The sequence below is a fragment of the Neopsephotus bourkii genome, unplaced genomic scaffold, assembly GCF_033783945.1.
Source record: "Neopsephotus bourkii isolate Nb327-2 ecotype Australia unplaced genomic scaffold, CSIRO-AGI_Nbou_v1 NB_168, whole genome shotgun sequence".
NCBI classification, from domain to species: Eukaryota; Metazoa; Chordata; class Aves; order Psittaciformes; family Psittacidae; genus Neopsephotus; species Neopsephotus bourkii.
The window spans coordinates 13,327,053-13,350,252 of record NW_026900684.1 but is presented as its reverse complement, the minus strand read 5'-3'; the positions used below and the strand labels follow the sequence as shown (position 1 = coordinate 13,350,252).

General features: G+C 36.9%; 1 protein-coding gene across 1 annotated transcript; it reads left to right on the top strand.

Moving 5' to 3' along the window:
* Nucleotides 1-1,622: 1,622 nt before the first annotated feature.
* On the top strand, nt 1,623-17,479 carry TMA16 (translation machinery associated 16 homolog). Its single transcript, XM_061373269.1, is given in 8 exon segments — nt 1,623-1,726; nt 3,635-3,747; nt 9,347-9,384; nt 10,182-10,266; nt 11,343-11,491; nt 15,605-15,647; nt 17,238-17,369; nt 17,371-17,479. Coding segments are annotated over 8 exon segments (630 nt in total). The 5' UTR covers nt 1,623-1,723; the 3' UTR covers nt 17,438-17,479.
* The last annotated feature ends 5,721 nt before the right edge of the window (nt 17,480-23,200 follow it).

The following is a 23,200-nucleotide window of genomic DNA, read 5'->3' as shown; positions in this document are numbered from 1 at the left end:
GCACATAAGAAAATCATAAATGCAAATCAGGTTAGTTTAAAAAAAAATCACAAAATCTCTGTAAGCATAACTGCAGCTTTCTATTTCTATTGTATTGCTTGGTCTGCTTGGTAACATGCAATATAGTTAAGAAACTCTACACGTGTTTTTCCACTAAAGCTCTACTATAGATGCATTTCAGACTAAGGCAATTTCTGTCAAAGCTATGTTTGACTTCTAACTGTTCCCTCAGTGATGTAGTTTCTCCTGCTCATTACTTTTTTCTTGCTTCTAAACGCAGCTGTTAATTGCTTTAACCTTTACTTGATTCCATTGAACTCAGGAAATATGCATTTTATTAAAACTAAGTTAACCATAATTTTAACCTCCATTCTAATTAGTGGAGTTGTAACACTGTACATGAGATTTTCAAGAATATCCAGAGATCAGTCTCTTACATGTCAATTGATCTAATTCTTACATGTCAGAATTTCTGAAAATCTGATATATGGTATCGTCATTATAATGGGGTCTCCTCAGAATTGTATGGCTACTGTCTCTTAAGCACCATACTATAGTCACTGCTTTATGATATGTAGTATCATTTTCCATAGTAATTAGAATTTAATAGCAAATCGGGTCATGGATATACAAATATTTAATCTATACTTGGTAAACTTATACAAAAATACTTAAACAAAATACTTAGTTCGGGTGACATGGTTTATTGGGAGGTGTACCTGCCCATGGCAGAGGGGATGGAACTGGATGATCTTAAGGTCCTTTCCAACCCTAACTATTCTATGATTCTAAACCTACTTCATTTTGTCTCATTGATACAGAACACCATACAAAAGACTATCACAGGCAGGTATCTCTTATTTTAATTTATGCATTTGAGATAGTATCAGTAAAATCAATGCAAAAAATGCAAATAAAGATCCAGATATCAACATGCCAAACTCGCCTTCTCCCCCCACCCCAGGATAAACACATGACTCTAGGAGAATTTATACTGCAATTATTCTACACAGCTGTCAAGACATTTTACAAAAGATCCTTTGTAGATGGAGACAGTGAAGTATTAACAAGCAACATTTTTCTTTTCCAAACTATTTAAAGAACAAGCTTGGACTAGAAATCAGTGCACATTTACATTGAATAGTTTCTGGTTTGTAACTAGGTCATCAAATTCGATGCATCATCACCCAAGGGTCTCATTATAGTCACTGTCAAAAGAGCAGCTCAATGGCCCTTTGGAGCTGCCCATTAAGTGTAAGTATCTCCCGAGTCTACATTGCTTTCTTAATGTCTCGATTAAAAGTTTAATGATTGGTAGAGTGAATATCAGCAATCCTGCATGGTGGGTACCTTTCAGCTCCAACTTGTGTCCCAGTCATGTCCTCCAGCTCAGAGGTAACGCTGGTTACACACCTCCCCTGCTTCCCACCCAGCATCTCTGTGAAATAAAAACTAGATGGAGACTAAAGCAGTTTTCCTGTGGTATTCTGCTGAGAATAGCATAGCTATCAACATTTCCAGACCTGCATGCTCCAAAGTCTATAGGCTAAAGACATTAATCTGTACCAGGCCCTGAAGCGGGTGGCGGTCGGCTTGGCTCGGCTCGGCTCGGCACGGCACGGCGCGGCACCGGCTTGCCGCGGAACACCTTCCGCACCGCCAGTCGGCCCGCCCGGACCGCTCTTCCTGGTGCACCGCGGCGGCGGAAGGACGGCAGCTCGCCATGGTGCGTAGGGCGGCATGGGTACAGGGACGGGGGTCCGGGTCCGGGGCGGTGGGGGTTCCTCACAGGCGCTGCTCCTGGCCCTTTACTCCCCGTACGCTGCTCCTGGAACGCCCTCCCGGCGTTCCAGGAGACGAGTTGGGGCTTCCCAGCGGCGGGGCCTATGGAATGCGGCAGGCGGCCCTTTGGGCTGCTATCAGTCGTAAACCGACCCTGGGTTTAAAAGCTGTTCCCTCTTAGCCATTCGGCGGCTCTGGCGGAGTTTGGGGTGGTCTTGCCTATTGTATGGGCATGTTTTCTCCCGGAGGGTTGAGCTCTTCCCGGCAGGGCGGTCGGGGGAAGCCGGACAGGCTTCGGGCTTGTATCGCCGGCCAGCACCTCCGGGCCGATGGGATTTATGTGTGAAGCTAGTGCAGGGGCTTCCCGAGAGTTCTGCGGTGTTCAGCGTGGTTTGTCTTTGGCTTTATCTTTTATTCATTGCTGTAAACACCGTTTCTAACCAGTTGTTAGCCCAGAGAGGAAGAGGTTGACCGGAGAAGCTGTGGATGCCCTATCTCTGGCACTGTTCAAGGCCAGGTTGTACGGGGCTTTGATCAACCTGGCCTAATAGAAGGCATTCCTGCCTGTGGCAGAGGGGTTGGAATTAAATTGTCTTTAAGGCCCCTTCCAACCCAAACCGTTCTAAGGTTCCAACAAATTTAGAATGTGTAAAGTCTCTGTTTATCAGTTGCAGTTTTCTGCATCGCTTTTGCTCATAGAGCTGCTTTACTTTCAGGTGTTTATTTTACATACAGTAAAAGACTTTAAAGAATTTAAATTGTATATTGTTTGATAATCTTGTAACAATCTTCTACTCATGAGTTTAAAAAAATACTGTAATATTCCCTTGCTGTGCTGCATGAAGGGCTAGAGAAGGAAAGCCTCTGGCTGCTCCTTGATGCAAGATATTCTCATGGTCAGCCAGGAGGGCCAACAAAATCCTTTTTGTTCCATTGTACAAATTGCATATGGCCTCTGTCAGAAACCCAGATGTAACAATCGGATTGAAGCTTGAATGGGGACATTTACTGTAAAGGTATAGGGAGACAATCTTCATTTCCTAGCGGCAGGGTTCTACAAAATAGGTACTTCATTGTGTAAGATTTCTTACAGCATTTTCTGTGCTCCAGTAGTTTTATTATGGTATGTGCCATGTTAAAATTTGTTACTGAGGGGGGTAAGATTTAACTGATGGAATTAATAAGCTGATAATGTAAGTTAAGGGCTTTCTGAGATACTGATACATGACCTTTTTAAGTCTTTACTATGGAGTCTGCTTGTATCTTCCCTTTAACATTAACTTTACTAATGAATACTAGAGTTTTGTGAGACCCCACCTACAGTACTGCATTCAGCTCTGGAGTCCCCAGCAGAGGAAGCATATGGAAATGCTTGAGTGAGTCCAGAGGAGGGCCATGATGATGGTCAGAGGGCTGGAGCACTTCTCCTATGAAGACAGGCTGAGAGAACTGGACTTGCTCAGCCTGGAGAGGAGAAGGCTTTGGGGAGACCTTAGAGCAGCCTTCCAGTATCTGAAGGGGGCCTATGAGAAATCTGGAGAGGGACTTTTTACAAGGGCGTGTAGTGACAGGACAAGGAGAAATGGCTTTAGACTGGCAGAGGGGAGGTTTACATTAGATATAAGGAAAAACTTTAAGGGTGGTAAGACACTGGCACAGGTTGCCCAGAGAAGTTGTGGCTGCCCCATCCCTGGAAGTGTTCAAGCTGAGGTTGGATGGGGCTTTGAGTGACCTGGTCTAGTGGGAGGTGTCCCTGCCGATGTCAGGGGGGTTGGAACTAGATTTGCTTTTAGGTACCTTCCAACCCAAATCATTCTGTGATTCTAAGATGATATGTTTGATTTCTTTCCAGCCCAAGTTACGAAAAAACCAAGGGGGGAAGCAAGAGAAAAAAGCTATCCATCCTTACAGCAGAAAAGCTGCACAGCTTGCAAGGGAAGCACACAAACAGGAAAAGAAAGAAAAGTAAGTTGACTGTACAAAATTTGTGTACAGACCAGAGGATAATATCACAGTAATACTTCTTGTCTGGGGGGGAGGGGAGTGGTGGTATAAAGGGACTGTTAGTGCTGAGGTTAGGGAATCTCAGCATGAGGGAACAGAAAGGCTTGTGTAACTACCACTGGGCCATGTGAACTGGCAGGTTTAAATTCATGAAATCAGCTTATACAAAGTATATAGTTCTGCTACTCGACTTTAAGTACTCTTCTTACAAGATAGGTTTCTTCTTACCACAGCTGTGGCATGAATGGCATGATGCTGGTGATTACACATGAAGCTTGGTCACCTAGTTGGACTTTACTCCAAGGTTTAGTAAGAATCCAGTTTAGTGTCTAGCTTCTTCAGCTGAGGTGCTGAGTTCATAGAAAAAAAAAAACACCCAGAAACCTTTCTGCAGAAGAGACTTCTGAATAAAACTGAATAAACTGAATAGTTAGCTCCTCTTTGGTGATACCTGCTGTTCCATGGCAAGTTTAGTTTTCTGTTTTTAAGTTTTACTTTCCTCTTCTACAGAGGGAAAAGACAGCTGGTGAATACTGGCCTTTACTTCCATTCTGTCTTGGCTTGTGTCCTGGTTTCAGCTGTGACAGTTATTTTTTTCTTCCTATTAGCTGGTGTAGTTTAAACCACAACAGCTTCCTAGTTGGTATGCTGTGATTTCTTATTTAGAAAGTTATTAGGTGTACAGTTAAATCGCTATCTGTCAGAGTACACTTGTATTTGGATGGACCATGTGAGCTGAGCCCAAATACTCATAAATACCTGAAAGTGTTGATCTGGGAACTCCTGGTGCAGCTGAAAAGTTCCTCAGAGGCTGCAACTTTATGGCTGGGGATGGGTGTACAAATGTTATCAGTCGGAGGCTGCAACTTTATGGTTGGGGATGGGTGTACAAATGTTATCCACAGCAAAGTTATAATGTTGCTCTAACTAGAAAGGGGCCCTTTGCTATCATAGATGTGTTGTGTAGGCTCAAGCAGAGATGCTGCAAAAATTTATGAGTAGCAGTATTTACAAGTTTTACAATATTTTATTTGTTAATCTTGTATACAAATCTGATATTTTTTTGGCTGTTTAATATAGAAACAAGTTGTCTTCAGTGCAGGTAGGGCTCAAAACTGGATGGAGTGTTTTCAGTATATCACCAGCCCTGAGTAAACAGAGTAGTTTCTACAGGCTAATGTACTTCTGCAGCATGGAAAAACTGGATCAGAGACAGTTATTGAATCTAGGAAGTTCATATGGTTCATCTCTATTATTTTAATTAAGCTGTAGATTTACTTGCCAGAAGATGCTGTAATTGTGGTTGGCTAAATTCGTGCACTAATACTTTTGGAGCATATGTACATCTCATCTGTTGATTCCTACTTAACACAAGGGTATTATGTCGGGTGTAGGAAGTCCTTGAATGGCAAGTTACTGGAAGGTGAGCATGTCTTTTGTAGAAGTATCAGTAAATGTTTGTGTTGGTTTTGTGTGGTTTGTTTCTTTTGTTTTCTTTTTCTGTTGCATATTTTGATTTGGGTTTGGGGTTGTTGGCTGGAGACAGGATTCAGGACTTGAGATAGGCTTATAGTTACTTTTTAACTTTTCTGTGTGATGAAGGAAGAGAAATAGCTACTGTGAACATTCCTGTTTATGTTAAAACAGGAAAGGAAATTGCATTTAGTTATGACATGCATATTCAAGTATCTTTGCCCAACCAATACAATAAAAAAGGGAAGACATTACCCACAAGGAATTTCAGTGTGTAGTGCAGCAGTAGGAAAAAGGGAAGAGAAATTCTGCTCTAAATTGCTGAAGTCTTTTGCAGCCTCCATTGTCCAGATACTTTTCAATGTAAGCATTCCCAATGAAATAAGACAGTAGTAATAAGCTTATTGTTCAGAAACTGTGGCTGCACTACGAAAGACCAGTCTTGATTATAATAGGAGGACACAGACTAGTTGGTTTCAAAAAATTGACTACAATCTTAGGTCATCTTGTTCACTTGAATCACACTATTTATTTTTTTTTCCTGTATCCTTCTTTTCAGTTATTCTCAAGGTCTAATGAGCAGGAGCAAATTCCAGTGTATTACTGCCAATTTATTCTCTTAATCTACATGTAAATCCATATTCCTACAGGCAATTTATTTGCTCTGTTAAATAATTACAAAGATGTTTCTATGAAACAGCAATATCTTGTTCACTGGAGCCAGAACACTGCTTTTTCTACACTTTATGAAACCAGACCATAATGGGATATTCCTGCAACTTCTTTTGCTAGTGATGTACCACCACCAGTCATGTTTTGTTTGCAGCTGCTGAAATCTGTGTCTGGCTTTGGTAGCTGAAGTTGCTATCACTGTTTTGGTGTCTTTTTTTTTTTTCCTGTCATTCCCCACCCCTGCCCCCCCGAGTCAAAATACACCTTTTCTATTGTGCATATGTTGTAAATTTTTTAGGAGTCTGTGGATTTTCATTACAAATATACCAGTCTAATACTGCCATGCTCTGAGATAGAGGGCTAAGGAGTTTATACAGTATTTCTTAGTGAAGTAACCGCATAGGAATATGCAGTAACCTTAAAATAACTCCTAGTGGAGCTCTTTGCTACTCCTTAGCTTTTCTATTGTTTAACCTTTTAATCTCACTTTAGCCACCATACTTCTACTTGTGCTGTTTGCAGCAGTGATGTTATCCTAAAAGCAGATTAGTTACCTGTTGTGCAATAAGCTAACTGGCAGAGGAACAGAAGAGAGATTGCTTTTTATTCAGGCCTGGGTGCTTGGTGGATTTCCACAAGTCAAGCATGTGTTGGCTTCTTTGTTAGATTCATACAGAAATGTTACAAGGTAGTATGCTCTCAGTTAGAATGATCAGTAATTTACATACAGTAATAATATTTGCTGTCATTTTTCCTAATCACTGCACATGCTCTATGGGGTCTTTGATGGTCATCAGTAGTCATTTAATGAGGTTTCCCCCAGAAGTTCTTTGCCAAGTGTCAATCATTGGTCAGTTTTGTGCTGTTGGAATAGCCTTCTTGATTGCAACATCAGTTTTCCTGGTTTATATCGAAGATCCAGGGCTAGATATGTCCACCAGTTTCACATAAACAGTGCACTGCTATCCTGCAATGTCAAAAGCTGGTACAAGGTCATCCTGACAGAAATGAAATAGGTTTGTTTGTAACAGTGATTTGAGATGTGCTCTTGCAGATTTTATGTGGAGCTGAAAAAAAATGACTGCAAGAAAATTGGAATTTTTAATTCTTAAAAAGGGCTTTTCATATAGAAGTATCCTAAAAGGCTTAACCAAGCCACTGATTGGAGTGTAAGCTAACAAAAAAAGGACATGTGTAGGGAGAAATATCGAAGGTATTTAGCAACCTGAAACAGGAAATGAGGAAGTATGTTGTGTCAATCGTTGGGAAGCAGCAGTCTGCCACAAGGTTGTATCCTTGTCCTCATCCTCCCTTTGGCATGAAAAAAAGATGTTACTGATTGTGTGCAAGGAGATGAGAAGAGTTTTCTTTGGCTTACCTTATTTGATTAGCCTCCCTGTTAATACTGCTGCCTTCTGGTAGTCATCAAGGTGAGGTTTTTATGAAATGTATAAGGTGGCAACACCTGATCCTATCATTCATTATTTCTCATACTGTGAGGTAAGTTGTGTGCACCTAGAAACTGAAGGCTTTTCTTAAAAGAGAAAATACTGGTTATATACTTAATTGCCTTGATAAATAACTGATCTAGTGACCCTTGCAGGTGCAAATGGTAATTTGTAGTGTTTTAAAGCATAGATACATGACATGATTTATGATTCTAATCAGGCAGCTTTTCTAGATGGCATTGTAGTTTTCTCCATGGCAACGCTTTGCAGATGTGCTCAGCTGGCTGTGTTGCCATACAGGGTTCACAGCAAAGACTGCTGCTGTGGAGTTCCGCTGTGTGGAATATGTGTCCTTTTCTTGGTTGCTGTTACCCTTCAAAACTCCATGCTCTAAGCCCCTCTGTAGGATACCTGCCACAATTTTTACTTAAGGCATCTTCTAATCCAACTTCTTTTTACATAGTCTTATCCAGGTCTGTCCTTAACCCACAGGAGCAAAAGTAATTTATGTTTTAACGCTATAATCTTTTAATTAAATGAACCAGCTTGTTTTTTGCCTTTTTTTTTTTTTTTTTTTGGCAGGTGTGATAAAACTCAAACCCCATGCTTGGCCTCTATACACTTTTTCATTAAAAATGCTTATCCCACATGCTAGAATACCTATAAAAGTGAAAAGGCTTTCCTTGAATGCGCTAGTGGAATTCTTAGCTAGTGGAATTTATTTGCTTTAAAGTGGATTTTAGACAGCCTTCAGAAGATTAAATACTTCTTGAAAAAGCTAATCTTTATTTTAGTAATGTAGGTTTATGGTCAGGTGAAACAAGTACATTTGTCTCTGGAAAGTAGGGCTTTCTCTTTTGATCCAAATTTTTGTGATGGGTAACAGATTGCTATGCTTTGAGTTACGTCAGTTCCTTTAAAATACTTATTAAATTCAATTAATTTAGAGTACAAGGAATTCAATGAAGGAGCACATTAGCTTTGAAATGTTGGATTTTGGCATTATTTGTTCTTTGTTGATGCTACCAGTTATGATTTTCTTTATCAATTTCCTTATTAAACTGTATAATAACAACAGTGATGATGATGATAATAATAATAATAATAATATCAGAGGTCCTTGGCATATATGCACAGAACAGGGATGGCTAAGCTATTTTTTCAAGTTACAAATTTCATACTTATCCCAACAATGTATTATTTTCTTTTCTGGAAATAAAGTGACAATCAGTAATGTTCATTGCTGCAGACTTAATCTTATAGCTTCAAGACAAAAACATATGAGGCACTGTATTATCTAGTAGAAAACTTGTGTTCGCTGATAGCTGCTCAATAGGATGAAAAATCAATCCCAAAATGAATTGTGTACACGCATCCCCTAGAGCACAGGAAGCTTCAAGTATCCCACCAGAGACTGAGGTGGAGTTAAAAAAACTTTGAGATGGGTTTTTAGTTTTATTTTTTTTAATAAAATTGCTACATTTTGGTTTCTTAACACATTAATTTTTAGTGCTCACTAAGGACAAACTTTAATTATTACCAGTTTATTAGATACTAGAATGGTATTTTTCACGTTGTATGCTTGTTTTGCAAGAATGCAGTGCAGTTATATGTTCTTGATTAAACATGCCATCAGAATATTAGTAATACTTAAGCAAATTATTACAGTGCAGGTCTTCTGTGAAGTTCCTCTTGCTGTCCTCTAAGAGAAGTGTTGTGTCCCAGTTTCTTCCAAGAAATTGTTTAACTGTAAACTGGACAAATTTCAGGTAGTAATTTTACCAATAAGTAGCTTTGTTTTAGATGAAGCAGAATGAGTTTTACACTGTTCTGAATTAGGCACATATTTCTGTTTGAAGATTTACCTTGACTTTCATTGTGATTCCAGAAAAATGATTTTTGGAGAAAGAAACTTATTATTTGTGTAATAGTCATTCCTGGTCAACATAGCTGTTTTTCTCTGCCAGGTTGAAGACTGACAGAGCTTTGCGTTTGAGTATCATTGGTAAGCAGAAACTTCTATTACTTAATACAGTATTTAACTTTTTAGCATAGATTTTAAGTTTTGCCAATTTTATAGATACTCTAGTTAGAATATCTTTCTCTATAATGATGACTTGGTAATCTTTAAAGACTGTTAAAATGCTAGAACACCAGACAGTCACTCAAGTAGTATATACATGAACGAATTTGAGGCAGAGTGTAACTTAATCTTTAGTCAGTGTACATGAAAACAGTGCAATACAGACCAAATGTCTGTTTTGTACATCTGTGCATGTATTTATTGTGCTTGTCTCCATGTTTTTTAGTTGTTTGTAAAAGAGGATAATATATGCAGGTTAACAGACATATGGTGCTAGCAAGTAAATTCAAAACTTCTGAGACACAACCTGGAATATTTTCCTCTTTTATGATTGACACTGCACCCTTTCAATTTAATCTGTTTAAGAATTGTGATGATCAGAGCTCACTGACCCATTGTGTTGGGTTTTTTCTCTTCCCCTTGGGGCCTTCTGAGCTTTCCAACTTAAGCAGTTGATACAGAGATATTTTAAACAGTAATTTTGAGTAAAGCAAAATGTAATGTCTTTTTTTTTCTGTAAGGAAAAATATAAAATACCTCTGAAATGATGGGAGAATATTTCTATTACAGCTGCCTTCATACCTGGTACACACAATATCAGTGAGTCTGTGATGCCATTCAAAATCTTGAAAAATGGGGGTTTACTTAAAAACTCTGAAGAACTTTAATCTATGTTGGTGCTACAGTGGTGGTGTAATCGTTGATGCTTATTCTTATAGGAGAAAAATTGCAATGGTTTCAAAGTCACCTGGACCCCACTAAAATCGAGTACACGAAGAAGGAAGCTGGCGAGCTAATTGAAAAGTAAGACTGGTATTAAAAACAGGATTGAAAAGCTTGATTTGCCTTAAAATAATGCTCTTAAATAAGATCTGTAAAGTGATGATGACTCAGATGAGGACTTTTTGTATATTACTAATATCAAGTACTTGCTTTTGTTGAAACTGGGGTGAATTATGTATTGAAAGATGCATATATTCATACCAGAATTACTCACGTAAGTCATGTATTTGGAGATCTTTTATTATTTAAATATATCTGCTTTTGTAGCATGTGAAGGACCCAAAATTATTTGGACAGTAGTAAAGGCATGAATTTGCTAGCTGGGTTATTTGATGACATTTAAATGCACAGATTTCGTTCTACTTATTTCTTTATTCGTTAATATTTTTTGCTGAGAAGATTAAATAGTACTGAGGTGGGTCAATTTTTAAGGCAGGAAATAAATGTCAAAATTGAATCTGCTATACAGCAGTTATTTCTCTATTGCTGGGTGTATTTACCTGTGGCTTGTCACCTGCTAACTAAATAACATAATATGTATTCTTACACAGGTGTACTATATCAGTTCCCTTTCAGATGTTCTGAAATATTACTTACACTATTCATGGAACCTGTAAACTGCTAATTAATGCTAGTGATACTGCAAAGGCAATAGGAGCTTACTTTTTGGATTTTGGTTGGGTATTTTTGAGATGATTTAGAACACACGCTAAAGAAGAATGTTACTTTAAAAATTATTATTGAGGTGGTGAAATTCAGCAATTGAAAATTAGGAATACTCAGATTTAACACTGGTCTTCCAGAGCAGGTGAATTATAATAATGTGGGAGTTTTGTTTTATGCAAATACAGTTTAAAGACCAAACCAACAAAAAGGCAAATAAAAGCCCATAATCTTCTGGATGCCACAGATGATTCAAATGAAATTCTAAATGGAGCTTCCATTTGGAAGATTAAAGTCATAGTTCAGATCTAACAAACATCTCTGGCTAATTTAGAAAATAAATACAATTAGTAAACTTAGATTATCAAAGTAATTCTGTTTTGCAGAAGTTTTGCGTGACTACATCTAGCATAAATGCATTTTATTTCTTTCAGTTACATGTGTCGATTTGATGCTGAGTTGGAGCAGATTGAATTACAAAACAGTATTAAAGGCAGACAAGGCAGACAGCATGGTTCACGAGAAACTGTCATCAAGCAGACCATTGAACGTGAAAGACAACTCTATGAAGGCTATGGAATGGGTACGGAAAAGCATTATAAATAATCCTATGGTCATACCTCCTCCTTCTTACAAGGCTAGAATCTAGGTGAAATTTCTAGGTATTGTCTTTATTTTTCTCTTTAAAGGAATTAACTAACTGCTAGGTAGTTATACTTCGCAGATGACTTTGGGAGGGGGGCAGCTTAAAGAAAAGAAGTAAAAAGATGACGGAGATGTGAGTCAGATTTCTCGTTTATTCCTTTTGTGCATTTTTGTTAGTACTGCCTCTTTAGTGCAGGCATTTATAACCTATTTTTGAAACTAAAGTGAGATTTAATTCACCTGTCTCAAATACAAATACAGTTCAGCAGCTTGTTTGGACCTTAATTATATATGAAGTATTTTTTATTTTACAAGTACATTTCAGTGGGTGTGCATGTTTTGACATACATAGCATGAAGACTTTATTTGTTCATGTGGAGAATAGCCAGCATCACTTTCTCTACAAATTAATTCTTTTTTTTTGGTGGTCTTAATTACCAGGACTTGTGATAATGAAACCTTTATATGCAGTTTTCTCTGTCATTCTTTTGATAATATATGAACTTATTGTTAGGGATAAATCTGTAGCCTGATCTGCCCCTTTTGACCAAGGTGGACCAGTGGCATGAGGAACTTCAAGTTTTGTATCATGAGAGAGTGGACTTCAATGTTCATAAACTAAAGCCTCTTCAGAAAGAGACCTTTCATTCTACTAAGGTTGAGAAGTTTCGTGTGGGAGAATGATGCAGCAGAAATTGTAGTATTGATGTAGTATTGAAGTATTTCCAAAACTCCAGAAATTTCCAAAATTTCTGGAGTTTGCATTTAAAATTGAGGTATTCCAGGAAGAAATCCTGGGCTGTTGTGACACATCTGCTGTACAGGCTCTATTCTACATGCATAAATGATAACCCACAACAAATTTTGCCTTTTGTTCTTCTTGGGCAAAGGAGTTGAAAGCACTTGGAGTTTTTAAACATTCACCTTGGCAATTAACACAGATCTGAGTAAGATCATACCAGATATTCTTGTTGACTCTTTTTTTATTACTGTTTATCTTCCTTTGGGTAGCCATCTATGCCAGCAGATAATCTAATAAAATATTCTGAGGAACAGTCATGTGAAAACCACAACATAATCATTAGAGTTGAAAATTTCCTCTTAAGGTGCATAATCTTCTTTAAGAAGAAACATTTAAATTCTTTTTGAAAGTATTTTGTGGTATTGGAGGTAGTCCACAGATACAGGCTACATGTGAATAAAAGAAATGAAAGATTGAAAATTAGATAGCTAGAATTAGGCTGAAGGGAAGCAGAAGTAATCTGGTGAAATAAGGGAAAAAGACAAAGGTATAATGAAAATTCAAAAAGCAAAGAGTTTTTGAGTAGAATCAAGTCAAAATAGTGAAATTGATGTATTTTACTTTAATAAATAAGCATGTTGGAGTTGCGTGATGAACTTGACTTTAGTGCTAAAGTATTATTGAGACCTTCTAACAGTACATCATGGAAGAGATTAAAAATCTACATTGTTTTGTGGTTAGGATACAAAGCACAGCAATGTTTGGGTTGTCTGTCATACTCCCCTTTCCCCTAGTTTATGTTGACCAATAAAGAAAATCAATGGCTTCAAAATTTTGCCAGTAATACTTAGTACTTTCACAGCCTGTAGTGGCAGAGAAATTCAGTCATATCTGTATGACTTCATGCATAATCTTTGATTTTTTAGAAAGGTGAAAAGGTCATAGGAAATAGATACTATGAATGTCATCAAATAGCTCAGTTGTACAAAATCTCTTGGTTTTGCTTTTAAATTTTAGTTCTTCATTTTTTCCATGCTGTTTTGTGCAAAGCTGACAGAAAAAAACAAACAGTAAGACAAGATAGAAAGATGTCAAATGCACAAGCACAACATAAAGAAAAATCTAGAAATATTGTAAGCAAAATTTGAGGTTATTACAGTATTATTAAGTAAATCATTCAGAGAGCATGGTGCAACTTCACATATTAAATACACTCTCAAATCATTCATTATTTGTTATCACAGCTGCTGCAGGTTTTGCTCTCTGTCTAGGACAGTATTAATTCAGAGAAAATAGTTGCTGCTAGATGCTGTAATTAGAGGTTGGGCATAAATGGAAAACAGCTGGAAACTGTGCTTTTATGCTCAAGCTCATTATTATCCCTGCAAACTAGTGAGTGGAGCTGTTATAACAACTTAGTATTTGTTGGGCTTTTTCCCCCCTATTCTTGAACTTGGATATTTCTTGTATGCATATGCATTTGCTATGAAAAGATTACATTACATTAATTACTTACATTTAGGAAAGTCTTCTACAATTTGATGCTTGCTCTCTATATCAGATATATGTAAATAAAAAATGAATTCTTTACTGGCTGTTTACAAAAGTGGTAGATATCTGAAAGCATAGTAAATGTTATTCTTTCTTTAAAAAAAATACCTATACAGAGAATATTCAGTTTGTCTGTGTTGTTGCGTTTTGTTAGCAGCTTCTTGTCACTTCTTACTAGTTTATCTACATTAGTTGCACTGCAGTTCTCTTCCTAATGTTGTCATTTACTTTATTCCTACACATAGGACTAGAGTTTCTAGTTCTGTTCCTAATCTGGCAACTCTGTGGTTTGCATGTGTGGTTTGCAAACACACATGTAAGTGGAACTTCAAAAAACTTTGCTACTGCCAGAGCAGTAAAAAGCAATTCAGTACAAAATCTTGGTCATGGAATCTCTCCCCTTCAGAACACCTGCTTTCTCATTATATTGGTGAGCCCTGGGCGACAGGCTAGATAAAACTATTGGAATATTCTCTTTGGGAAAAGATCTTTATAAGTTAATAAAAGGTATCAGTGCTTTACAAGGTCTTTTGTTTTGTTTCTTTTTTTTTTTTTGGTTGTTTTGGTGGTGGGTTTTTTTTTGTTGTTTGGGTTTTTTTGTTTATTATTTTTTTTTAACCAAAAAAAGCAATTGACAGTTGAAAGTTTTGTCATTTCATCCTAGTTTGAGAATAACACTGGACTGAATGTTGGAGCAGTGCTTTAATAGAGGGAACAAATACAAATCTCAGCTGGCGCATATTTCAGTTGGCCCAAGTTAGCATGGTGCCACTTCTGCCAAACTGACTGTTTACCTCACTGAGCTGTGTCCTAGAAGCAAACCAAGTAGTCATTGCTCCTTGTAAAATACCTGAGACAAGCAAAGAACTTCTTTCTCTTGTGAGGGCTAGGATGTTTCAGCATTTGGCACCCAGCTGCCAAGAGTGCATTAGAATGTGTTCTATTTAAACACGTGATATCTTGCTGTACTTTTCCCAGTGTTTGTATTTTAAACACACATGTTCTTGTACTGCATGGTAAACTTCATGAAGTGTATTTAAACTGTTGGTTACATTTTCTTACTTGAATTACCAGATTTACTTTCCTAACTACTGCTGATCTCTCTTGCAGTGGTGACTTCAGTGCTTTGAATTTTGTTTCCAAAAACATTTCAAAATACTTATGGACCACTTAGTGCTCATGAATTTAGCTTGAGGCCTGTATATTTAGGCCAGCTTTGAAACTAAGTTTTCTTACTTTACCTTATATCTGTTGTGCATGTTCATAGTGAGTTCTGAGGAGTGTACTTGTCTTCTTGTTATGTGAGTGAATGTCTGTTAAAAACTAGCATAACCAGACCTTGATCTTGGTTGAGGATATGAGTTATGCTTTTAAATCAAATCATAAATTAATTGTTAGTTTCTTCACTGAACTTTTTCTTTTTTTTAAAGGGAAACTGTAAGTGCTTAAAATTCTGCTATTTCTCAGATGTGTCAGAGAAACTGAAGCATGTTTTTTTATTATTTGTCAGATGGGATTTTCAGTAAATAGTACATTTGAAATCCGGACAGGTTCTTAGGTATAAGTTCACTTTTTCTGAAGCTGTGAGAAATCTTCCTCTTTATATATTGTTTTATAAACTTTTTAATGAGTTCTCATTTTCTTGGGCTTTTAATCTCTGAAATAATATGTTCGCCCTTTAGCTCACATTTCTTTCTTTGAAACGAGACTCATGAATAATGTAACATATCTAATAGAATTTAATTTCATTCCCATTAGAGATCCCAGACATTATGAACAGAAAGCATCTTAAATTTTTCAGGTAAGTTCTTTTTATTATCACTACTAATCTGTTTATGGAAAACAGTGTTTCTGAATTTGACATGTTATATGTCCTTTTCCTAAAAAAGAATTTATGCAAAACTGTCAAAGGATTTGTCATTTGAAAAAGCAGACTAGGTATGCTGTTGCTATTTCAGCATTTATTAGCTGTTAGAAGGTAAGTGCTGGTGGCAGTTAATCATTAAAATATTGGTAAGGTTAGAAAGCTTCAAAAAGTAGAATTACATTTCTGTAACTTAAGTATCTTTTTTCAGTATTCTTAGAGAATATTTTCTCTTTATGTAGAATTCTGACCTCAGCTGTTCAGTGATTTACAAAAAAACTAGCATTTACTGTTAATGGTTAAGGATCAAGACATGAATTTATTGATAAATTGAATTACACTGTTTTCTTATCAAAACAAGATTTCAGATGGTAACTTTAGTCATATAACATAGTGACTTTAGATATTTATAGTCAGAACTTACCATTAAGTAACTAAACCAGCACTAAGTTCTTAGCTGTATTTTCTAAGTCTAGTAAGTATTTGTGTGTACATACTAGTTGTAAATCTTAAGCCAATTGAGGACTTGCATACATTTAAAAGACCTGGGAGCTGTGCACATTTGGGCCAGTAAGCCAGTATGCCTTGGTAATGGGTTGAATGAACACTCCTGCTAACAGCTCTGTCAAATAAGGTACTTTAGGGGGAAAAAAGGAGCCTTACGAATGCTTATGTTTGCAAGGAAAGATATACCATTATACCAGTAACTCCTAGGGGTGCTATGTAGCCAAAAGTCATGCTTAGAGGATGATGGAATGAAGCAACAGACGTCTGGCTGCTGTGTTTATAAATACACTGTTGACTTCTTTTACTGGGATGTCTGATGAAAGTGTTGTATTATCTTGGTAGAGCAAAAATGTGTCTATCTCCTAATTGGCAAATACTGGCTTTGCCCTTGAGAAAAATTATCCATGCAGTGCACTTACTGTGATCAAGAAGGCATTCCGTTGAGTACTGGATTTGACTTGTCATATTTAAATGAACCCTTCCTCCTTCATGCAGCCTTTTGAAATAATATACTTATGTGAATTAATGCTTACTAACATTTTGTGTCCTCTTGAAGTCAGTCCTACGAGATTTTAACAGTTACCATAAATTATAATGAAGGACTTTATGTAGATGTGATATTAGCTCTGCAATTTGCACATCCAGATGAAGAAACTCTTCCAGTGTAAGCAACAAAAAAGAAGTTAGGGAGTTTAGTTTGTCAAATTGAAAAGCAGGCAGCCTGAAGTAGCTGAGGAAACAAATAGTCTGGGGGAATAAAGTGAATCATATTTTTTGTTCAGAATGTCAAATCTGAAAGCATTTAATTCTTCACAGAGATGTTACAGCTGCTGTAGTATACAGATAGGTGAAAACATTGATCCTTATTCATACTGCAGTATGAATACTCAGGGACTGAGTAGAATTTAGAAAAGCATCCTCACTTGAGTTAACGTCTTCTGAAGAAAGGTGAAGTAACTCTGCTACATTCCTTCTTGCTGTTTTTATTGGTAATGGGTTTTCATTACTTTTTTCTTTAAGAGAATGGGATGGTGATCTGAGGAAACTGCCAAACATCAAAATGAAAAAGCTCTCAGCTAGGGATGCTGCTTGCAGTAACCCTGAGGTGGCAGATGTGGAAGCTAAAGAAGAATTGAATAAAGCAGAAGAGGTGGCCTAATGAGCACCAGCTGATTCAGGAGCTGAAAGAGCTGAAGGACATTGTAAGAAACCTATTTTAATGATCACTAGAAAGAAGAATACATTCTAACTGTATTTGCAAAGGCTTTTCTATTTGCATTTCCTATGAGCTCACTGTGTACCTGTGGTAAACATTAAAGAGTATATTATTGGGTAAAGCTGTATATTGTTGGATAAAAAAATCTGAAAATAAATACTTAAAAATCTTAATTGTGTCCTTTTCATATTGTACCTTCACTTTAGGATGCAGACTCCTCAGTTGATAAAGCAGATTTTCTTAGTAATGTCAAGAGTGTATGTCGTGTTGTATATAAACAGCAGGTACCCTGGTAAACAGTAGGGCCAGCTAGCATAAGCTTTTATTCATCACTTGTGGTGGTGGCTGGGATGCCTCTAGCTGTATGCAGTTTTGTGGAGAGCAGTAGTAGACCTCATCTCACAAAATCCATAACACTCACCTTGGGTGTAAGAAATGGTCTCCCACTTGGTGGAAATGTATATGCAGAATATGAGGTACATGGAGAGTCAGTTAATTCTGAAAAGCTCTTATAACGTACCTGCCCTGAGAATCTCTGTCAGGAACACAGAAAGCTGGAAAGACTTCAATAAAAATATTGAGTATTTTATGTTTTGTCAAGAGAATTTGAGAGAATTACACTGTCTTCACCACTCTGAAGCATTCAGATCAGAAGCCAATTGAAATCCCTACAGTCTGTTTTTAAATATCTTTTTTCCATTTTTTTTATTTGGTTGCTGCCTCCTCTGTTGAGAAAGCTCTGCATTTTTAAAGTAAGTTGCTTAAGACTTCTAAATAGCAGCCTTGCTTTATGAAGCAACTCTTTAGATGCCTTTAAATGTGTCTTTCAGGAAGGTTCTTAGCTGAATCTCACTTACAATACTGTAGAATAAGTTTAAAAAAAAAAAAAAGGTAAGGGCGAAGGCAGGGGTAATTTCACACCAGGAATTAAGTAGGACATCTCTTAGCATGGTTTAGATTGTCTGGATACAGAAGTCACAGTTCAGATGCACTATCTGTATACTTTGTAGCAGTCACAGTTCAGCTGCTTGTAAATTATATGGAAATAATTATTCCTGGTGGATAATCTTTCTAGTACTCAATCCCCAATACAGTTGTGTGTGTTAAACAACAAGGCATTGTCATGGTAAGTAGATATGTGGATTCCCAGATTTCTTTTACAGATAATTTTCTAGGTTTGTATTTTCTTAGCTGTGCGGTAAGTGTAACTGATGAGTGTTATTCTATTAATATCTATATTAAGTTACTAAATAGGCTTGTGCTATCCTTTCCTGATTTAGAGAACCAGTCTGTTTTGGTAATACAGAAATAATTGTTGTCCTCTTTAAATTAATCTGAAGAGGAAGCCTGAAAAATCTAACAGACCTGAAGCATGTGTGAGTGATCTAATACATCTTCAGATGGACTGTAAATCTTAAACCTGGCTAGAGGTCTTGTCCTCTGATACCAGCCATATCTCTATACTGTCACATCACTGCTTTGTGTTTGTGTTTTAGAATCAAGTGTACTGCGGTTCAGGTCAGGCTTTACTTTTTTTTTTTTTTAACTTTGTTAAATTGACTGGTGTTATGGTATTCAACTTTTGATTTATAAAACTTGAGGTGTTAAACTTCCTGGACCATTGTAAAATATTTGACACTGGTCCACATGACATCTTTGTCTAAACCAGACATGGATTTGACAGGCAGACCACTTGGTAGATAGGGAATTGGCTGGATGGTTGCACTCGGAGAGTTGCGGTAAATGACTTGATGTCCAAGTGGAGACCAGTGGTGTTCCTCAGGGGTCAGTATTGGGACTGGTGCTGTTCAACATTTTTGTCGGTGACACATGGACAGAGGGATTGAGTGCACCCTCAGGAAGTTTGCCAAGACCCTACCTGCAGTACTGCGTTCAGCTCTGGGGCCCCGATACAAGAGGTACATGGACCTGCTCAAGCGAATCCAGAAGCGGGCAACAGAGATGCTCAGAGGGCTGGAGCATCTTTCCTGTGAAAACAGGCTCAGAGAGATGGGCTCGTTCAGCTTGGAGAAGAGAAGGCTCTGGGGAGATCCTAGAGTAGCTTTCTAGTGCCTAAAGGGGGCCAACAAAATCTGGAGAGGAACTTTTTACAAGTGCGTGTAGTGACAGAACAAGGGGGAATGGCTTTAAACTGACAGAGCGGAGATTTACATTAGGTATTAGGAAGAAGTTCTTTACTATGAGAGTGGTGAGACACTGGCACAGGTTGCCCAGAGAAGCTCTGCCTGCTCCATCCCTGGGCAGTGTTCAAGGCCAGGCTGGATGGGGCTTGAAGCAACCTGGTCTAAGTGGAAGGTGTTGCTGCCTGTGGCAACAGGGCTGGAACCAAATGATCCTTAAGGTCCTTTCCAACTGAAATCATTCTGTGACTATAATTCTAGCAGAAGGTGAGCCAGGGTAATTGGCCTGAACTAAAGCTGTGTATGTGTTTTTCAGAGCTTTGACAGATTCTGCTTTTCAGAAGGTTCATCTTAACTTTTTGCTTGTATACAACATCTGATGTGCTTTGAAATTTTAAGCAGAAACACTGCAGAAAATGTCACTTTCACATCACATTGGGTAAAATACAAAAGGCAAACAAGGAGTAAGATAACTACTTGTCACAGTAATGACAGGTGAATGCTTTAAAAAAGATCATATCACAAAGATATGAAGAATAAGATGTTCTCTATTCCTTGAAACAGTTCAGTTATAAGACATTACAAAAAAGTAATTATGGCTTGTGTGGTTGATGTGATAGTCAAATATTTGAAGTGATTTCTTTTTTAATATTTGTTATTCATACACCAAGAACATGTTTACATTTTGGACTGTTGAGTGTGGATTTTCTCCTTTGAAGGCCATGTTTTCTCTGCTTGTTTAGCTGACTTTTAAAATGTTTTGTTGAACTACTGCATAAGTAATGAATAAAGAACAGGTTCTGTGTGTGAACTTTTTATATTGAATTATCAGAAAAAATCATATGCAGCTGTCAAATATTCATATTTGAATTGAAAAGTAATCTAGACTTAACTTGATGATGTGCCAGTTTACCGGATGAGTTTTGTTGCAGAATACTAATGTGGCAATGGGAAAGAAAAAAAAAGAAAAAAGCCATATATTTATTGATTTAGTTTTAATTTCTGTGCTCTGAGTTTTGGTGCCGAGAGGCCTGGAGGGAGTCTTTTGCCTCATATGTGTTACTGAGACACGATAGTGCAATCTCTTCTATCAGTTTCATAATCCAATCATGCCTGTGCTTTAAAGTCAGCTATTAGGGTTCTGTATGCTGATGAGTTTCTTCCCTATGGTGGGAAAAAATGATGAATGATCTCAGGAGTTCTGAGTCATTATTCTGTTTCTTTAAAATTAAAATCTACAAAGCAGGTGCTTTTAAAGGTGGGAATGGGAAATATTTCTGTGAAGTTTCTTACAAACTTGATAGTTCTTACAAACTTGTCTCAAAATTCTCTTAATTTGTAACTGAGGGTTACAGACTTCAATGTTAAATACTCTAATTTTCTGTGATGGGCTTTTATGGTTAAAGATTAATGTTATGGAAATTAATTCTTAAATTGTCAGATATTGCTTCACAATATTTTTTCATTTTTGACTGCAAAGTTGTAATAGTTAAAACTCAAGTTCCTTTAATTGTAAGGGCTCCTATTAAATAAAATAAAAAAAAAATCAAACAAAAAAGGAACACTTCAACATGGAAAACCACTTTTATATAAGAACTTTGGGGTTTTTAAAATGTGCTTTCTAAGTTTTTACACTTTGCAGTGTACTTACTAAGCTAGACTTTTACTCCAGCCAGCCTTGGAAAGCTAAGACTTTGCTAAGGAGCTGGTTGAACTACATTCAGACTTTCAGTAGCATTTGGGTTGCTGTTTGTACTCTGATTCTGAAACTTACTCTATTGATGTCTCAGCTGGGAAGAACCAGCTGACTTTAATTCCAGCAGGATGGGGTTTTTTATGTAAACAAAACAAGTGTTGATTTTTTAAAAACCCAACCAACCAAAAAAAACCCCCATAAACTCAGAAAACACTGTCCTTCTCGAGGCTGATTGCATGCAGTAGATTGATTAATTTACAGTTTTTTAGTGTTGGAAACTAATGACTGAATTAATAGAATTGTTCATGGCTTTCCAATCTGCTCCAAAAAGTTGTCTGTAAATGGATGAGACTTCTACAGTTCTGATGTGGAAAAACAAGCATACAGTGAAACACTTAGCCTTAGCATTGTATTTGTTATTTTTTTAGCTCTGCCAAAGCATGCTATATTTTTTTCTATGCTAGAGTATTCCTTATGGAACTCCAGTATGTGCAATGGGATGCAGAAAGTAAAAAATGCAATGTATATGAATCATTTTATAAGCCATTCTTAAATAGTTCAAGGAAGATACTTAACCAGTACATTATGTGTGATCAATTTATTTTTTTTTTGTCTTTGATTGGAATAGCATATTTACTTATCTCTGTAATGACACTGTTGTGTGTGAGGACAGAATCTGGTATCCAAAAATGTGTATGTTAGACTACAATTTAATAATAATAAAATGCCTAGATCATATTTCTATCTTCTAGCTCCTTCAAGAGTAAAAATTCATTATTCTTGACTTCCAGACTTTCTCCCAGAAGTTTTATGAAGGTAAGAAACTTTGCCAATGAGGCGTTGTGATTTATGCGTAACAGTTTAAGCTGTTGCCTTAAATACAGCTAAGCAAGATCCTGTGCAGTGTTCCCATAATGAAATTCTATAAATAAGCTGATGGTGGGAGACTTATTGTAGAGGTCCTGTAATCGAGTTCCCTAAGTCTTAACTGCTTGTATTGAAAGTACTGCCTTATTTTCATAAAAAGGAGGAGTTTAATATGTAACTAGTTACCTGTTACAAATGAAAAATAAAACTATGTAAACTTTAAACTGAGTTATTAGACCAAAATGCCAGCATTAGTCTAAAACCAGAAGCATTTTCTAAATAAATATAGAAAGGTAGCAGCATTCTACTGTCAGCTCATGTTCAACTTCATACATAGTCAAGAAGGACAGTAACATGCTGATTTGAAAATTTGTAAAGTGACAATGCCCATTGCTAGGATATGAACTAGCCCAAAATTCTCACACATACTTTTTTAAATGAAATATTCCTCTTTTTCTCCAGCTCTCAAAACGTATTAGCAAGCGTTCAGGTAAAGTGGTACTTCAAGTTTTGCCAAAACCTTTGGCTGAACTGTCTTCTAGACTGTTCTTTTGACTGCATTCTTCACGACTCCTGTAAGTAGCAGGCTTGCTCCTGAAAGCTGTTAAGATTTTGTTTGTTGGTTTGTTGTTCTTTTCTGAGTTTATTTTTTGTATAACCCGTCTAAATCTTGCTGCTTTACTTTGACTTCTATGCTGTTTGTGAACCATTATCAAATGTTGTAGAATATGTTGTTTACCATGTTCCCAGATATATGCATACACAGATGTAATGATCCATGCTTCATTATAGCCTTATTTCTTCAAATTAATAAACTGCACAAGGTTGAAAGGCATTGTAACTATATGGTAGTTCTGAAGGAAAAAAAGAATTAACATGCCATTTATTGAACTAGATGACCCTAAAGAAAAGTTATCCTTTGTGCCATAAAGGCTGGACACTTTCCCATGTGGCTTTCAAAAGCAGTTACCCATTGCTAAAATAAGACCTAATTTAGTTAACACTTAAAAATTACTCTGACTTGTTTTTTATTTGGAATAGTGCCGGTTATTATATTTTCGTG